The sequence below is a fragment of the Micrasema longulum genome, unplaced genomic scaffold, assembly GCF_059751315.1.
Source record: "Micrasema longulum isolate JH-2025_06_02 unplaced genomic scaffold, ASM5975131v1 h1tg001305l, whole genome shotgun sequence".
Lineage (NCBI taxonomy): Eukaryota > Metazoa > Arthropoda > Insecta > Trichoptera > Brachycentridae > Micrasema > Micrasema longulum.
The window spans coordinates 141,210-162,244 of record NW_028278492.1 but is presented as its reverse complement, the minus strand read 5'-3'; the positions used below and the strand labels follow the sequence as shown (position 1 = coordinate 162,244).

Genomic DNA, 21,035 nt, shown 5'->3' with positions numbered 1-21,035 from the left:
AGATTATTCTGTTATTCAGGTACTTACTTGCCGGCGTCATAGTGGCGAGATCGCGGAAATAATTAGAACAGTATTAAATATGATACGTCTTTTCTGATAGCTCTAGTGGATTTTTTAACTTTTATCAAAGCAATGGAGAGTATATACAACATAATCATTTATCCGCACAGAATGGTGCGTATTATACCAAATGTAGAATATTTTGATAATGCGTTACATCATAATTGATTATCATGTGATCAGTAAAAACAAATATTTCATCTATTTCATTAAAATTATTTTAAAAAACTGAAGATATTAAAATTTGTAAAACGAATTCCCTCTCTAATATAGTATATATAAACATATATATAGTAAATACAAATATCTACAATAGAATCCACCTATCGTGATCACTGTGGAACCTGTAATCTTTTATGACAATAACTGATAACAATAAGATATTATGAAATAACTTAATAAAGCATAAAAAATAAATTAAGCAAGTTCACAGTACAGCAAAAGTACCTCCACTGTATTAAAATCTTTAATACTCTCTGCCTTATGAATGCGTTAAAATATTTTTTTATTAAATAATTTTAGTGTGCTTTCTAACACAAACGAAATTCGAATGTTTAATTGGTTCACCAACAGGCACTTACGCATTAAATTAAAAGGTTTATTAAACACTTTATTTATTTTTACACAAACCAACATAATATAAACTTATAGAATTGAAAAAAAAATACGAAATTAATTTTAATAAATTAGTTATCGTTGTTTGCTTTTTATTGAAGTTTATCAACTCCCAAATGAGGGGGTTAAATATAAAACTGCCACTGTTTCATGATCACTGTTCTTGGAACGACCAACAAAACCAGCAGCAAAAAGACTTTTTCTTTTTTAAGTTCAATGTGCAAATTGTGCGTGGTATAACAGGTGCCAAAAATACTATTCATTTTAAGTTGAATGCGCACATGGAATTTAAAAGAAATAGTCATTTGGCTACTGTTTTGTTCGTAAAATTTTATGACCCAAATTGGACTATTGTTGCGATAAATTCAGGGCTTTCTTTTCCATAAGGGTACGTGGGCACGAGCTCTGGACCCCTTTTTAAAAGCCCCATCCCCAGGTGCCCAGGGCCCCAGCATGGCTCTGCCTTAATCGTATTGCTGGACCTCGGGTTTAGACAATACTGAACAATTGAATCATTTTGTAGATATTCCTATTTATTTACATGTTTTTTATCTATGTATAATTATTATTATAACTAATAGAAAAAACTGAAATTGATAGCAATTTGCAGATTACTACAATTATTATAACGCCTTTTCCCCGTAGGGGTAGGCAGAGAGAATGGACCGCCACACGCGTCTATCCTGGCATACATTTCTAGCTTCTTCCACATTCATACATCTTGTTATACATGCCCTTCGGTTCTGTCTGCTTTAGACATTACCAGACTTAAGATTTTGGTTTATCTGATCATGCCACGTCTTCCTTGGTCGTTCTCGTCTCACGTTACCGTTCATTTTCACCATATATACTTGTTTTACTATTCTTTCGTCGTCCATTCGTTCTACGTGACCAAACCATCTCAGAGACCCTTTCTTAATCTTATCAATTATACTTGACTTTGCGATTAATTGTAAATATATGGTTTTAGGACATTGGGACTGACAGATTATGATAACAATAACCGATTGACAACATTATCCGGATTCCACGGTATTATAAATGTAATATTTACGCATAAAACACATTGTATTTTATTTATTTTGCCAGGATTGATCCTGGGACGTTAAGCATGGTGGGCGAACGAGCCAGCCTCTACGCCATGAGGTGGATTTATCTTCATTTTATTAAAAAAATAATAATTTATCAAATTTTCGTAGGTAAGCAGGCACTATAATGGAAAATAACTGGTAAAGATATAAGGTAGGTACTTTTTTTTGCACCACAACAGGCCAGGAGGCCCAATTACATTGGTAAATTACATCACAAAACACCCAGGCTTGAGAAAAATCTCATTTATTTTTTTTGTTCTCACCGAGAATCGAATCCGGAACCTTTCGCGTGTGAGTCAAGCGTCTTGACCGCTACACCACTTTGAACTACTTATATAAAAATAAATCAAAGTTTTGTTTAATTACTAATTTATCCATTATTTATAGGATAGTAGTTATCAAAATATAAAAATGTAGTAGCATAATGGAAAACGGCGTCGGCAAACAAAAATTAAGAGTTGATTTTACTGTTTCAAACATAAAAATAAATAAATAGGTTACCACGTCTAGAATAATTTCCAGCAGTTAAAAAAGTTTTATTTACGTAGGAACATCAATAATAAAAATTATTAGACATGTATTCTCAATCATTCTTTCCACGATTATAATGCGCCTACCTACGCAAGACAATCTTTCTGCGGGCAACACCGACATGTCAAGAAATATGACAGCTATTCAAATTTCATAAGGAACATAAAAGTATTATATCATAGACTAGGTTTATGCGACAGACGATAGAAGATTTTCACAGCGTGTTTTAAAAAATCAGCGACTCGTCTTGCGTTTTTATTTTTTATCGCGTAAAATATGATACAACGGCCACAATGACAGGTTATATTAGAAAGTTTCTTCTAGCTGTGGTGTTTTCAATTAAGTTTTGACAACAATATTCATTATGAAAACACTCTTAGACACTAATTTCCCCGCGTAAGTTGATTTTTTTCAACAATTTTGTGTTGTGAACTGTAAATATTACTTGAAAAAAAACTCGCCCGTTTCTATCAAAAGATGTCGCTAGTTCTCTCCATATGTTAATTCTCTATATTGGCACTCGCATGTGAATGTAATATTCAAACCAAGGATATATACCTACCCTACCTGACCTCTACGACTGAACTGTACAAAAAAACACACCAGTTTGACATAAACTACTTGACTAAAATTGAGACCTTAAAAATTGTGCACAAAATAACTCTGGGAAACATACAAGACGACGACATAATATTAGTCAAAAATGCTGACATACATAAATATAACCCCAGACAACAAAAACACTATCATATTGAAAAAGCAAAGACAAACACAGGACAGTCAAAAATACTACATAATGGACTTAAACACTACAACGACCTACCTTACTACTTGAAAACTTTTAATGGAGACAAATTTAAAATCAATCTGAAAAAGCACATGATGACTGAACTAACTAGACTAGACGAGACATAAAATGACTAGACAATATTAAATTTCTAATGTAACCCTAACGGGTTTTTTAAAATTGTAAATAAATAAAAAAAATATAGATAATCTAAAAATTCAATACGTAGGCAGAATGGTGAATGTTTCACGGTGTGTAAGTGATCACCTAACCGATGACAGATCGTAAGCTTTGTAAATGCGGAGACTTCGATATTATCGACAACTCCATATTTTGAAAAAATACTTAATATTGATATCAATCCCATCAGGGAAAAATTTATAAATCGTTCACTAAGATTTGGACTTATGTGAAATACTGTTAGTGTTTTTTTTTTCAAAGAAATTTTTGCGTTCTTATGATTAATCTAATATTTCAATTTTGGGGCCATTAGAGTGGGGTTCGGACTTCGGAACTTTGATCCGTGAGTCCGCAACACTAGCCACGGGACCACAACCTGATTCAATTTGTAGATATTTGTTCCTTTGTGTGTAATTATTTATATGCAGACTTATATTGTAATATAAATTTATGTAGGTATATCAAATTGACACTTTTGTAAAAAAAATATTTGGTAGATATATTTTTTTTTAATTTACCGCGACATATCGGCTTCTGAGACCTGGCATCATATTGCACATGCGATAAAATAAAGTTATATCTCAAAAAAGTAGAATTTCTCGGAGAGAAAAAAACTAAATTAAAACGTTGCATTGTCTTAAATCCATGCTCTTTTCATTAAGAATTATGTACATTTTTATAAAAATTGATTTGTCTGTGTACTTAACTGAAAATCAAATTTTTACGAGTTATGACCCTTTGGATTTTGAATACGTTTTTTTAAATTGGATACATAAAAAATAAATGAAAGAAATAAACAAAATATAAAAGGGTGAATATTCTTACGTTATGTTGTTTGTTTTGCTGGTGGTGGTGCGGCATAGACCTGAGGTGTTCGAAGAACGGCAGGAAGACGAGCTGGTTATCCGATGCTGAGCCGGCTCCGGGAGCCATCGCGCCGGCGGCCGCCGCGGCGTACTGCGCGGCTATTTGCTGCTGCAGCTCCAGGGCGCGCCGCTCCTGGGCGCGTCTCAAGTCGCTCCCGGCCGACAGCTGTGCCGCCTGGAAGGATTAGAAAACCAAAATTAATTCCGTAAGATATAACAGAATATCCGATCTAAACCTGTTAATTGTCAAACTCACAGAAAGGGACAGTGGTAGCAGTATAATCAAATTAAATTAAATCGCGGTTAATTAAACTAAAATAAAAAAAACCACGTATTAATATAAAAATACCGTTCGTGCACAATCACAGATGTTTATCACGCCAATTAAAATACCCTAACCAATACTTATCCATAAGAATTTTTTATCACGTCGGTAATTACCGACAAGTGCATCTATTGTGATTGAGCTGCTGGTGTGTAGAGGTAGTTATTTTAACGCAGATGGATAATATTTTGTAAGTGTATATGGAAGTCCGATGTACATGGGTTATGACAGGGGTAACATTGATCACTCTTCCCATATTTATTTAACGGACTTATGCAGTTCATTTTAACGATGGTAAATACAATTTCTTATAATAAATACAGGCACTAATAAAATAAAATACAATTAAATAAAATTAAAGCTAGGACAAAAAAAATGAAAATTACTACATCAAGTCAAGATCCGGGCCATGTTAGTGATTTTTTAAATGTATAAAGACTTACACCAAAAAAGTCCAGATCTTGTCTCGAGGTTACAATACGACACAATTGGGACATTGGTGCATGCAAACCATAGTTTGTGCTGTGTTGATCGAGGAACAACACATTATTATTTCGCAACCGGCGGATCGGAACATTGAATGCCACTTGTTCCAGTAACGATGGTTCATCAATTAAGCCATTCAGTAAATTAAGCATAAATATGGAGACAATGTTATTTCTACGTTTTTGTAGACTTGAGATTTTTAACATTAACCCCATTTCTCCGTAAGTGTAGTCACCCCTCTCGAGGCCAATCATCCATGCTACTTTTTTTAGCAAACGATGTTGCACAAATTCGATATGATTTATTCGGCCTACATAGAAGGGAGACCAGATCACAGATGCATATTAAATTATACTTTTTTTTTCACCTGTTGATTTTTTAAATGTGTATAAATATTTAAACATGATATTTTTATTTATTTTTGATTTCAAAAAATCCTCACGGATTATTGCATTCATAAAAAAAGCGATGTTCCTTTAACACACCTGCATGAGTATCTACATAAGCTCAAAAAATTGTAAAAACACCACCGTAAGAAAATTTTAATTACTTTCGAACTTTTCGACTCGTAGTTTTGTATTAATAACTATTCTTAACGGCGACAAAATACGAACGCCCCGAATCAGCAGATGAAAGTCAAAGTCAAGAAAATACGGAAGAAGAAATCATACAAAAATGGACCATTTGCATATTCGTGTATAACCTCGAAAAAAAAGCGCGATTAGAGCGCAAGCATCATTATGTGTTAAAAAAGATCTTAAGAGTTGAAAATAGAATTCATATATGTATTAGTGGCATAAGAGTACTCACAGAGAAGATATAAAAGTGTTAACGGCCTAGTATTTTAAGAAAATCACGATATTTTTATCTACAAGAATTTTCATTGATTTTTTGTAATATAAAACTAAAAATTATTTAGGTATAATATTCGAATTAATATAAAAGTAGGTGTTATATTTATATAAAAGTAGCCCATATAATTTAATTCCTGTGACTGGGTTGCCGTCTTTTTTGAAGTTTCGATATATCGCACACCCAGAATTAGGTACATTGTCGTTAGTCAAAATTGGGCTGGTTTGAGTTAGCAGTTTTTCATTTCTTAGGCGAACATTCACGTATCTCTACATTTATTTGGGGGAGGTAGGTATAACACCAACTTTTTCTTTATATCGAAATCAATTGAGTTAAAGATATCAAAAATAACACTGCAGTAATTTTTTTTAATTGAATCGGCATTCACTTCGTAACACTTCATTATAAATTATTATGAAAATAAAACTTTGTTATTTATTTATTTATTTAGTATTTCACAGTTTTAAAATGTACAGAGTTTATTTGTTTCAGGTCCCGACTAGCTAGGAAATTCCTGTGTTTAGGAAGGACCTTATTTTTTTCATGTGATTTTTTTTATTTTTAATTTCATTAAATGATGCTTAATAAATTCAAAGAATAATAATAACATTAGAAAAAATCAATATAAATATAAATTAGAAAACATGCAAGTAATAATAATAAAAATTGAATCATAAAAATAAATTAGAAAATATGCCATTAATAGTAAATAAATGAGACATAATTATTATAAATTATAAAACATACCGATAATAATCAAAATTGAACCACAAATACCCATTTAAAATATAAAATTAGTAATTAAGAAATTAAACAAAAATATAAATTGGAAAACATACCGATAATAATAAAAATTGAAGCTTAAATACAAATTTGAAAATATATCGTTAGTAATTAAAAACTGAAGAACAAAAATAAATTACAGAATATACCATTTATAATTAAAAAAAAAAAAAAAGATACGGTTAAAATACTAGTATTAAAAAGAAAAAAAAAACGTATGTAAATGAAAAAACATAGAAAGTAAAAATGAAATATACATAAAAACAATAAGAGATTTTTTTCAATTAAAAGCTGCACAATTATTAGTGTTACACAATTTTTATTATTTTACAAGAACACTACTACAGTTTCGGGAGAGCACTACTCTCATCGACGGGTGATATAAAACTAATATAGTAAATACAGAATATTGTTCAAAATGTCATAGAATTTAAACAAAAAAAAACAAATTAATCAGTGAAACTTAGAGCAGGGGGGTTTTTATTTCACTTATCTAAGATGTTAGCATATGAATGGATAGTTATCTAAAGTACAGATATGAAAACATGATCAATGAGGGACAGGACATGAAGTAGAATTTATTTCTTAAAATTTAGCACATAAGTGGAAGTTACAATAGTTGAGTATAAGATTTAATGTGTAGGAAGACATTGCTCGGCTAAGAGAGTGTTAACAGACGTATGTCTAAGAGGGTGAGTGGGTGAGTGGGGTGAGGGGGGTCGCAAAGGGAACATAGTCAATAAAGGCTAGGGGTGATTATATGAGTGATTATTAATTAGATTGTTCTCAGAATTTAATTTTTTATGAATTTCCATTATTTCTAGATTATTCATATTACTGCCTTTGTTATTTACTTGGTGCAGGAGTTTTAGGGTGGGATTATGAAATGTGTGGTTTCTATCTATTATATGATTCGCAGTAATTTACTTATTTATTTCTCAGTTTTAAAATGTACAGAGGTTCGTTGTTTCAGGTCCCGACTAGCTAGGGAATTCCTGTGTTTAGACAGGACCTTCTTTTTTACTTGTGTTTTTTTTCATTAAATGATGCTTGAAAAATTCAAATAACAATAATAATATAAAAAAACGGATTAAAATAAAATAATACTATGGTAAGAGATAGTTTTTGAAGACATAACCATTCTAAAATATGGTGTTGCGGCCCACCTTTTTAAATGGTTTTTTCGAGCAGTTAAAGAGCTTAAAATCTAATTGATGTCAGGATATTTTTTCGAATAATTTCAAGATCGATTCAAGAAATCCCTTAAAAATACTTGTCAATTTCGATTCCTTTAATTTCACCAATTATTATTTCTATCCGCCTACGTTTTAATATTTTTTTCTTAAGGAGGTCGTTAATTTCAGTTAATACATTAGCCAAACCTTGGTGAAACCCCAAAAGGTTTATTTTTATGTACGTCTCCAAAAAACTACAGAAAACATTGTTAATGATACAATATTTCTTTACTGACTGACATGTATCAAAACGTCTTGTTAATGTTCGTCATAAATGACGATAATTACCATTAAAGATTACCAATAATTAACACATACTTTTAGTAATTAATTAGTAAATCAATTAAATTCTCAATTTACGATTAAGAATTAGCATATTTATTTTTATAGCTCGGTTAGTTAAACTTGTTTTATTAACATTTTTACTATTAGAAGTTAGCGAACGTTACGAAATAAATCAATCAATTAATTAAGATAATTATTTGGTTTTACACTATCGCATCACTATAGTCCTTAAAATATAGCTTGATTAGAATGACAGTTGTCACACTAATTTCATGAGTGATGGGAAATTACTGATCACGGATCAAATCGATTTTATCAGTTATTTCATGCAATCATGAAACTCTGTTTCCGAAAATTGATATAAAAAGCGCAAAACAAGGCTATTATAGTGTGTTCAACACAATTATTCACCAAAAAATGAGACATTTATACTTTTTTCATGAACAACATTGTTCGATCCTTTTCGAAAATGTATTTTTTTCAATTTCTTTACTTCTTCATGGACCAGGTGGATTTATCAACAATATTTTGAGTTTTTCCTAGTATGTAGGTGAAATAATTCAATTAGATAAATCTCACCTGCGTAAATAAAGGTTTCGGCTCTTTAATTTCACAAACATCAACAGATGAAAGATTTGAAGGAATATAAATGTTCAAATATGGGCAGAATGGTGAATGTTACACAGTGTGTAAAGTGGCCACATAAACCAGTCATTGACAGGTAATAAGCCCTGTAGATGCCTAGACTTCTATATTACCTTCTCTTAAAAGTTCTTCATCTCTGATGTAATATGTTAATTGAAGTCTTGGTTTTTGATTCGATAACTGAGGATAGAAATGATTTTTCTTCCCACCTGATGAACAAATGATGGTTTCTTATTTGATAAAAAACGTATTTTGGTTCCTGTTCGGTGGTCTAAAAATAGTCTTCGGTGTAAACAATTTTTTGGTGTGTGCATGGGTGTCGCACACTTTAATACAAAAATGTGTTCATATATTTGTATACGCTGTATGCTTAGCCAGTAAACTAAATAAATAATTATGTATTATGTGTGTTGCCAGTAGTGAGTATAATAATAATAAATCTGGAAACCAACGGGATATTAATAAACAATGCGTTCCCAGAGTGATATTTTAAACGATCGTGTAATGATGACGCCTGGTATTCTATTGACGTAAATGATCCACTAAATGTGGAAGGGTCTGCCTGAATCAACAGTTTATAATAAAATTACTGGTACATTGTGGTCAAATCAACACAAATATGATATATTTTATAGTTTTAGATGACGTACGATTAATTTAGATAAGAAGATAAAATTCAGTATTTGCTTGGTTTATATTTAAAGCACTGACTTTGTGGTTATTCATTATAAAATTAAAATTAAAACACATTCTTACAGACCACTTTTGTTTTCATTACCGGTTTGTTTCGGAGCTATATTTTCGAGAAAAAAATCCGAAAACGGTAGATAATTAAATAGATAATTTAAGATATAATAACGTATATTTAAATATAAGTTAGAAATTAAAAATACTTGGTACACTTCCACTTATTAATTTGACCAATTAGCGCTTTCACCCTCTAATAGACATCTACAGACTGGCAAATATTAAACAATGTAAGTGTAGTATTTAGTAAACATGATAAAAATTAAAAAAAGGAATCAATTCATTAGTTACGTAAACCTTGACGAAGAAGCTTGTTTGCTTTGAAACCGGTCGGTGGAAAAAAAATTAATAAAAAATTAGTGATTAAAAACAAAGTTGTTTTATTTATTTTATTATAATGTAAGAATCGTTTATATTAAACTCAATATTATCTAAAAAGTGTAGGTATATTTAAGAAAAGTTGAAAGGGATTTATACATAAGATTTCAATAAAACAGAGTGGGACAAAGTTATTGAAAACATGTGTTGGCGGTGTACTGTAAGGGAGGATTCTATTCTATAAAAATATTTATTTGTTTTATAGCAATGTACATGTGCTGATTTATTTAAATTCTATGGCTATTATTTTTAATTTTTTCAATTTCCAAAATTTCTAATCTGTCAAACTTTTATTTTCTAGGTGAAAATTTTTAATTTCTTTGATTCGTCAAAATTATGTTTTAATTCATTTAAATAAGATGCTCAGTTTGATATATCGTTATTTAATATATGCGAAGCTAAATGTTCTTTTAGTCTATGTTTAATTGCTCTCCCGCTTTGTCTTACCTACATATATGAACCAGGACAATTACATGTTAATTAATATATTCTACCTTTAAAAAATTTGTTGACCCGATCTTTGCAATTACTTAATGTTTGCCAAAAGATTTTTTATTTTAAACGTGACTAAAAAATTATATTTTGGTAACACTTGTTTTATTTTATTGCTAGTATTTCCGATTTAATTTTATTTTACCCACTTTTTATTCTTATTTTTATAAATAAATGTCCTGTACACGATTGAAAAATTCTATTTTTCTTTTTGTTTTTGACGTATTAAATTTTATTTTTATTTGATTTGTTTTTAAAGATTTGGCATACTCTTTATTACTCCATATTTTTTAGGAAAACGACCAAAAAAGGAGTGTGCTTATCTACCCACGTAATTATATCAATTAAGGTTTAATTAAGTTATTTTGTGATCATAACACCGTTTGTTTGTTTGTCTTAGAATGTTTATTACACATACTTAAAAATTAAAACGCTTGCCGTTGTCTAGCTTTAAATCGAATCCGATAGAAAGATTTCTGGTCTCTAAAAAACTTTGGTGACTGACCGAAGTTTTGATTTCGGTTCCGGCCAGTTTTGGCCGCGGCTTCGGTTTCGGCCGAAATCAGACCGACATCTTGACCGGCTGAAAACTGCTTTGGGATGCGTCGGATTACGTTCGGCTGTACTCGGATGAATCTTATGGCTCGCGACTATAAGTTATAAGATCTTACATACCTATTAAAATGTTTGTAATTCCTTTATAGTTAATAAGTTAAACTTCCTTACAGTAAAGAACTGTTATTTATAAGTTATTTATGTATTACATAACAACGTACCTCTTTTACTTCATTGTGTGATTCAACACTTACTCGCAAGGTTTAAAAATAAATACACCTAATTTTAGGCGTTTTGAAATGATTGAAATAAGTCTCGGTTTTGGCTATCGGATATCGCTGGTTTTCTCCATAGCTTTTCTCTTTAGTGGGCCAACACGCAAGCGAATGTAATATTCAAGCCTAGTATATATATTAAAAAAAAAAAATAACACATTGTATCCCGGAGCCGTGTAAACACGAGATTGTATAACCACGCGTTGTATCCCGGAGCCGAATTTTTACGTGGTTTAGCGGCCGTCTAAAAATGTGCATTTTATTCACGTCAAGTGACTTTTATTGTAACTTGTTCGTAGTTCCATGAATAGCAAATACTCGAACCATTCCAAAGCTGTCATCTGATTTGCAATATCGATAAATATAGGGATCTCCTTTATCGATTAAAATATTATTTTTTTACGGCTGATTGTGGCCATTCGCCGTTACGGTTTCGCTCAGTTTCGCTTGCAGTTGACGTTTGGTTTTGAAGATTCAGATTCAGTTTCAGTTGATTTAACCGAGTATTTTCATAATCATAACGCTTTTAAGAAACCCTTCATAAAACATGAAATCTCACAAAAATTTGCGGGGCACAGGGTAAGTTTTATGTATTAGGCCGGTGTATGTCCAAACGTTTGTAAATATACTGGATTTCCTCCCATAGGAGTTATTTAGATCTAAATTTGTTTCAAAAGAGAGGGAAAACATTTTTGAGAAGAGGATATGAAAGTCTAGCCAAATTTAGACCTAAATAACTTCGTAGGGAGAAAATCCAACTTGACTACAAACATTTAGACATACTCAAAACATTGTTGATTAAATCAACTGGTATAAGAAGTATAAAAGTTGAAAAATTGCTTTCAGGCGTATGATATTTAAGTGAATTGGTTTTGCCGGATGAATTTTACCCACGTGACGAAGGTTTCGGCTCTTTAACTTCACAAAAGTCACTGATGGAAGAGTTGAGGAAATACGAATGTTCAAACACAGGCAGAAATTGCCATTTAAATCAGCCAATAAAAGGTCATAAGCCCTGTAAATGTCTAGACTTCCATATTCCCTTCTCAAAAAGGTTTTTCCTCTATGTTGCAACAAATTTAGGGAACGTCTTCATTTTTTTAAATTTATAAATAGTGAAAAGAAAAATTAAACCATTTAAGACTTGACAGAAAAAAATTGGTTGAAACTCGTCCATACATATTTTCTTAAATATATGTACAGTAAAAACACGCGTTTAATATTTGTACTACGTGAATTCCAATCGCAATTGCGAATTTATTTACAACAACAACTTATTTTATTTAATATATTAAAATAGTTTAAGTTCTTTGTTTGCAACGATTCATAATGTTTATTGTTTATGGGTTTGGCAGAAACATAAGGGTCTTAAAATAAGTTTGGTCATGTATAAGGATTAGCTTGAGGTACTTATGTTTTTGAATGAAGGAATAAGGTCAAAATATGTGTAATATAAATTCTTAATAATTGTAACATATTGTTTACAGCACACTTATTATGAAAATTATTTTCATAACGCAAATTAATAACGATTTTTAAATCTATTGTATATTTTTTATCACGGTACAATTAGTACCTACAAACAAAAAACAGAATATGCATAGTGGAAAAACTATACATAAATATGTAAATTTTTTAGACAGCGTAAGATAAATACATAAAAAACAAATAAAAAATATGGATTAATGAATCGTTTGATTTAAACCACGAAAGCTAGCGATGACATTTTGAACATTCCTATTCTATAGATAACTAGCTTTTATTATTCCCTTTTCAACGAGGCTTTCAATCTTTTTTGAAAAATCTATCAATATTTAGAGCTTACTTAATTACTTAATTGAATCACCAGACAACCTGTTTTGATTTGCTCGGAAGACGAATGCGTTCCAGAATTAAACTGCGGTTATGATATTTTCTATTTTCAATATCATCTTGACGATCTAGCCGAGCAGCTGATGTTGGATTCCGGTATTTCAGGAATCTGTCACTCCCTTTATCCCCAAAAAGATCTATCCACCAGATTTCTGGACTGCCGAAGATTTACGGAGAGATTTGCCCATCTAGCTGATTTATTTGGCTCTCTGCAGCTTGTCAAACTTGTGTTAGAAACTACCATTTTGATCCACTTTTCTCTATTCAAACACCGTTTTTTACGATTCGCAGCTTGTCGTTTTAAGAAGTTTTATTTTATTTTGTTCTCCATTATTAAATTTAAAATGAGAAAGTTCAGTGCTACGGGAAATTTGATGTATACGCGGTAAAAATTAGAAAATTTATTCGTGCGGCATAGTTTCTTTAAAATGTATGAAAAAAAAAAAAACTACTTTCAATCAAGTCACAAGTTCGTAAATAATGGAGTTTACTTGCAAAAGGTTAGGTATTCTGTTTTGGATTTTTGATATATTATATGTACCTAGGGTCTTAATAAAAAAAAACGTTTTCTAATTTGGTAAGCCTGTGCGCGCGTCAATATGACCACTTTTGGGTGTTTTTTTTCAGATTTTTTGCTCAGCTCTTTATAGGTGCGTTCTACAAAAAATACTTAAATACTTGTTTGTAGAACATGAAATATCCTACAATTTTAGTTGAAAAAGATGTTTTTCTAAACGTTATATTTGCTGACATACAGAACTTCCAAAATCAAAAACAGCATGACCTTTTGCAAGATAAAACGCACTCGGTACTGGACTAGACAAACCCAATGGGGAAGTTTAGAGCTGTCCAAAATTGTACTGTATCTTTTTTCTTTGACATAAAATTTGTATTATGAGCATTGAATTGTTTCTAAAATGTAGGAAAAATACTCACATACTTCAAAACTGAACACATACGCGTAAACAAATTAGTTCGCCAATCAGGATGTTCGTTTGATCAAAGTAGAAGCAATCCACATATTTCGTCAAACAACCAGAGAAAAGAGTGACGTCAAAAAAGTAAATAAAAAAGGTAAGTAAAGTAAAAAGTAAAAAGTAAAAGTGATATCAAAAATATTTCGAGTAAGTCTAAACGTTTAAAGACAAGGCTGGATTTAACTTCCTAGGAAGTCATTAGGATTGAATTTTTTTTTCCGATCATTTGGAAAAAAAGTGATTATTAAAATCGCTGTGACATCAAAACCTTTACGTAGCGTCGGTGATATTATATGTATATCAGAGATATTTATTTACTGGGAAACGCCTAAACATAAATTTCAATTGTATACTTTAATACTAGTTTTATTAATTTCCAGTTTCTTATTCTTAATGCAGAAATATTGACAAAACGACATTTAAATTTAAAAATAAATTAAGTGGAACCAATTATTTAACAAACACAAAACTGTACACTTTTCTGCAAGATTTACCATAAATATTTTTATAATTTGAATAAATTATTTCTTAAATTGTTTTTCATTATTATTAATGTAGGAGATTAAGCATGGTGTAAGATTTAACTAATGAATTTAATTCCGTCGAAACAATGAGCCTACTCAAAACGTAATTTGGTAGCTCTTTGGTAGAAAGCGATTTATTATGACACGATTTTCGGTAATTTAGAGTTCTGACGTTACTCGATAAAGCTAGACAAAGATAATTATGTACACACTGGCCCATAAACCGAGACCCACACATTCTATATTTACCGAAAGACATTATAAATATACAGTTCCAATCTAAATTTAAGTAAAATACATAAAACAACTTACTTTTTATTTAGGCGGACATTAATAACGTCACAAACCGGATTATTACGTTCTCGTATGAGTATCACTAACGAAAAACACACAACTTCCAAAAATAAATAAATGTTTTTGTTTATACCGGAACCTCTTTTTATTCCGTGGATACGTTTCACGCAGTTATATGTGCAGTATGTTTGTGGCCGCAAATCTCGAAAAGCAATCAAAGGATTGACTTAAAATTTTGACGGAACGTTGCATTTTAGCAGAAAAGTGTTTCTAAATAATTTTTATTCGGAAGTTCCAACGTAAACGGAAAGTTATTTGCGTTTTAAATTGACTCATAATTTGTCATAGTTAACAAGTACTGAATGACAGTTTGACAATGACAAGTTTATCAATTTTAGCCAACAACAACAACAACAACAAACTATCTTGGCATACAGACCTCGCTTCCTCTACATTCATACATCTTCTTATGCACGCACGCCGATTATTCCTACTTTTGACGTGTCCATCTTCAAGTATTTGATGGACTTTCCTTGTATTCTACAGCAACGCTAATTAATATATTACTTTTTACTACAGTGTGGATATCTGTTAAGGATATTCCATCTTTCCTGCATTCTGCTTCAAGATTATGGCGTTGCAAACTGAAAAATGGGCACTGAAATAACAGATGTTCTATACTCTGTGAAGAAATATCATCGCATGGACAATAGTCATCATTCCTGAATTTAAACCTATATAGATAACTTCTTATCACGCGCCATTGTTCTTGAACTTTGCAACAATGGTGATTGGACTCATAAAGGTAATAAACCAAAATCAGTGATCGAACATCCCATTTCCAAGACAAACAAAAACTTTTTTTTTTCCGAGTACCTTAGCCTTGTACATGACACGTAAGGCTACTAAATACAGGGGTCCAAATATATTTTTAAAAAAATAATATATTAAATTTAGCAATGCGTTTTCTCGGTAAATGCATATTTGCTAGATATTTTTTTTTATTCTCTCTCCTTATAATTTAGCCCAGTTCAGCTAATAATATATAAAATAATTTATAAATCTGTCTTTCCCAAAAAACCCACTACCTAGCATTCATATTAAACAATGAAAATAGACCTAAAATCTCACGAAAAAAAATGTGGGACTATACAAACTGTTCTTCTCAATCCCTGACCGAAAAATCTTAGATAAAATATATGGGAATAATAATCGACCAAAATATTAAATTGAAAGAACAAATAGATTCAATGTGCAAATGACTAAGAAAATTATTCCACATATTTTTAAAGCTTAGAGGTATCTTATCGACGGATCAATTGAAGACAGTTTATTATACTCTAGTACAGTCAATCATTCAATATGGAATAGTTGGATGGGAAGGGGCTTTTAATGCTCATCTTAGACCCTTAAATGTTCTACAGAAAAAAAAGATTAAAATAACACTATATAAACTATCCTTGTTCTCAACTACCGAACTGTTCAAAGAATTAAATATTTTAAGAGTGAAGGATATCTACGGAAATTGTTGTATGCTCCAGGTGCATAAAGAGAGCCTCCCAACAGAGAATTAAAAATTCCACGGTCGAACATCATTATACTTATATAGGACGGAAGCTTTTCAATAATTTACCATAAAATCTACGTCAAGAAATAAATTACGGAAAATTTAGGGATAAATTAAAGAAACGCTTCCTGACATAATTAACATTAACCGTATTTTGAACATAAAGATGTATATGTGCCTGTATATATCAATTTATAAATTTTGTGTTTTTATTTATTTGTTAAGAAAAAAAATATTAGTGTTAAATTTTCTCAATGTTTACAATTGTTTAATTTCTTATTTATTGTATTATTTTGTTTTGCATTTTTTGTTTCTTTTTATAATATTTTGTAAGCTTGCCAAACATAAGAGCAAGACTCTTTTTTGGCAAGTTCGACCTTAAGTGTTCCATTTTTTTAATGTATGTATTGTTTTTTTATGCTAATAATAATAATAATGATTGGATAATTTATATAGCGCCATTTTTGTGAAAATCACCTCAAGGGCGCTGTACAATAAATAAATATCCCAACACGTCTTGCTGCTACAGAGCGCATGGATGGTTGGGATACTAGTTCCTCGTCTCCAACTATGATATATTACAATTATGATATATATGAGCTAGATAACAGAACGTCTTGCAGCTACAGAGCGCATGGACAATAAGAAATCTAGCTCCTATTTACATTTTTATTTTCAAATTTTGTATTTGACAATGAAGTTTAGAGTTTAAGTGCTATTTTAAAAACGAAATAAAAAGCAAAATTATAAAATTAGAATTTAGATAACAAGAAGTCTTGCAGCTACTGAGCGCATGGACGGTTGAAATTCTAGACCCCATTTACTAAATTGAGATATTTGATAGTTGATAACTAAATACATAATATGATAAAAATAATATGATAGCTAACATCGCAAAAAGTCTTGCAGTTTCAAAACGCGAAATGGAATTTCAACAACATAAGAATGATTTAAAAAAAATAATATTTAAAAATTATTTTAAGAAACGCAATAATAATTGAGCAAAAAACTAGTAAGCATGGCAATTAAGTGAAAATGTAACAGCACAAAAAGTAAAATATAAAAAACGAAAACAAAGATACGTTCCTTAACTTATTATTAAGGTTAACAAGACAATAGACAATACTCAAACTCAGACAATAGACGATACAAAAAAAAGGGAGTTATCAAGGTTTTTATTATTAAAAAATCTAGATAACTCCCTTGGGGGTGTAAACTAGCGTTTGGGCATATTCAGAACATTTTTGAAAAAAAAGTAAGGATGTCTATTTTGATAAAATACAAACATCGTTCGAATATTCACAGAAGTGTTTTGAGTAGTCTTTGCTCTATCAACGCTACGATACTTTCAGGAAAAATAAAGAGCAAAAAGTTTGATTTTGTTAAAACGGCTTTTGAATGTGGCAACATACCCCGCTTAGTAGGATCACAGAGCATAATAGATGAGACAAGGGTTGTGTTGTACGGTGGTTGTTTATGGGGCTAGACATTAGGGGTTGTTTTATTTTATTTTATTTTTACCGGGACGGGGGAGGAAACAGGTAAACCAGAGAGTACTGGAAGGGTGAAAGGTTAATGCGCTGTACTCAATTCGATTATCGGAAACTCGAATAAAATTGTTTCCTTTGATGACAATTGAATTAGATTTCAGTTGCAGCATTGTTTAGAAATATTGATTCTTCTGAAAGGGGTAGCAAGCGGAAATATTCATTAGAGGGCTTATGAATTGGCAAATATTTGGCGGTTCAGGGTTGGATTCCCGGTAAGATCACGATAAACCTACAAATATATGCACTGTTAATGAATTTTTAAAATTGGTCTATATAAATTAGTTTTGTTGTTTATGCTTATTTTTGTTTTTTATTGTTTATTATGTTAATTATAATTAGGTTAATTGGATTAATTACGCTTTTTTTTATTGTTGTTATTATGTTAACTTTGTTAACAGCTAATAATAACAGCTAGCTAATCTTAGGGATGTTTCACATTTTGTAAAATGTTTCCCTCGGCACGAGACATCCCAGTGAGGGAACATTATTCTGTATAAAAAAAAGAATACAAACAATGTAAAAGTATAAATAAATAAATAAATGTGATTTTTCTCAAAGCTGTGTAATCTGTTCTGTAATATTTTTTTGGCCAGCTATGGTGATTTATTTTGTTATTTTCTGTTCAATTTTTATCTCAAACACTTGACTAATTTACTGCTTTGAACAATGCTTATTTTTTACTTAAATCACTCGTAGGTTTTTAGAATTTCATTCGTCCGTACGCTTTGTAGCTGAATGACGATCGTTAATCTATATTTCGTGTGTAAATACTGGCAACTATAAAATCACATCAGATTTAAAATAAGGAAGTTCAGTACTACGGAAAATCGGAATTTAATATTTTTTCTTGCACGCGGTAAAAATTTGAGCATTTAATTGGCGAATACGATACGGTGAAGTATTTCGAAAATGTGTGAAAAAAATAATAAAAATGAACTACTTTGAATTACTTCATACGTTTTTCCGAATTAACCAAAGATAAAACCCTGATAGAATTCCGGTTTCTGGGATGCCAACTCATCAATCAGCAGAACTCACTGACTAGAACTTGTGACGTAACTGGCGGAGTAATTTCAAAATTACAAAACTTAAAAAAATCATAACGCTGATAATACGAAACGTTTTTTTTAAATGGCATTGTTTGATGGTAGTTTGTTAACAAATAAAAAAATTAAACCACCATTTAACTTCCCCATTCATAAATATGGTCTAGAATTTCAACCGGTCATGCGCTTTGTAGCTGCAAGACATTTGTTAATCTAGCTTCCGTACGCGTATCGTTTTATCAACTATTAATTTGTCTCATACCTAAATTTTGTGAATGGGGTCTAGAATTATAACCGTTTATGCGCTCTGTAGCAGTTGGACGCGTATCTGGCTGCTATTTTTGTACATTTTTTTTTTTTTTAATTTAAACGAAAACACTTCAAAATCAATTTTTTAAAAATGTAATGGAGGTTAGATTTCTTACCGTCTATGCGCTCTGTAGCTGCAAGACGTGGTGGGAAATTTACTGTACACCGCCCCTGAGGTGATTTTTACAAAAATACCCCTATATAAACTATCGAAATGTAAATGTATGGTAAAAGTACCTACTTAATAGTGAAATAAAATTAAATAGTTTTTAAATAAAATCTTAATTATTTTTTAAAACTTTTTTGTGTGACATAAAACAATGTAGAGATGAAACCTTTGAATTGAATAATTATATTTATTTTACTGTCATATTATTTCCCCTTTATTTGCTAAAGGTTTTGTTTTGTATATCTGTCGGCCATTTATTTTTTATTCATTATGAAAGCAGGGACGTTCTTTTGAAGTCGTTTGTTGATTGTTTACTCTAACGAGTAGCGGGAAAAGAAGTTACAATTTTGAAAACCAAACAAGAAATAATATTCCATATACAAACAAAGTAGCTCCATAGATAAATCGTTAAAGCGGGCCAATCGGGAAATGGGGAACATTTTAACAGACCGCGTGTAGCTTTGATTGGTTATAAAGTTTGAATGTATTCTATTCTAAGTTTGAAAACAACAGTTATCCTACAAAACAGACGCTATCTATATTGTTGATTCAGTTCAGTCATTAAGGTTGAGGATTCAAGTTACGAGGCGAGAAAGAGTTAGGGAATAAATCTTACATGAATGTACTCAACAGGTTAAATAAATAATCAAAATTGCTCACAAAGAGACCGAAATACCTGGTCTTATTATTTGGGTTAACCTTTCGCGACGTGTGTCTCAAATCAAAACTTTAATTCAATTTAAAGTACGTAAGGTACATACACGTTTGTAGTAACGAGGATTTCAGGACACATTGCAACTCCATTTCGCCACAATTCGAGTCCGGTTCAAAAAATTTCGTAAATAGTAAAGATAGGAGAATTGAAATAATTATATATAACAATTCAATTCAATAGTTATGCAATTATTTATTCGGATGAAAATTAGAATTTTATGATTATTTTGGTTTATATTGCTTATTACGTTAATTATAATTCGGTTAATTAGATTAATGGCGTTTTTTATTATTATTATGTTAACTTTGTTAAAAAAATAATTTTAGGCATGTTTCACTTTTTGTAAAATGTTTCCCATGGAACATTATTCTGGATAAAAAAAGAATACAAACATTGTAAAAGTACAAATAAATAAATTTGAAGTCTTCATTATTATTTTTTTATGTAACACTATACGTGTTGATTTGATTTTTATAATCTTTGAACTACGTCACATTATTTTCCAAATCAACTAATGAAAAGAGTGTTGTGATAGATTTCCAGTTTCCGGGAAGCCAACTCACCAGTCAGCAGAATTTACCGACGAGAACGTGTGAGGTCACGGCGGAGTAATTTCAAAATTGTAAAATATCATTGCGCTAGTAAAACGACATATATTTGTTTTTTTTAGTTGGTTAGTTTGATAGTTTATAAACCAATAAAAATAATTTTAAAAAAACACCGAACTCTTTTATTATTTATTAGTTCGCAAAAGGTTTGTCTCGTTTGGGCACAGAATTAAGCGACTTACCGACGCATGCGCATCGGGTTCGAGTGTATGTATT

General features: G+C 30.8%; 1 protein-coding gene across 1 annotated transcript in view; it reads right to left on the bottom strand.

Annotated features, from left to right (window-relative positions):
• The window catches only part of Sox102F (transcription factor Sox102F), a 58,800-nt gene that overhangs the window by 7,129 nt on the left and 30,636 nt on the right, over positions 1–21,035 (bottom strand). Inside the window, exon 2 of the mRNA XM_088234939.1 lies at positions 4,090–4,305. Coding sequence (XP_088091065.1) covers positions 4,090–4,305 — 216 coding nt within the window. The remainder of the gene's footprint in view (positions 1–4,089; positions 4,306–21,035) is intronic.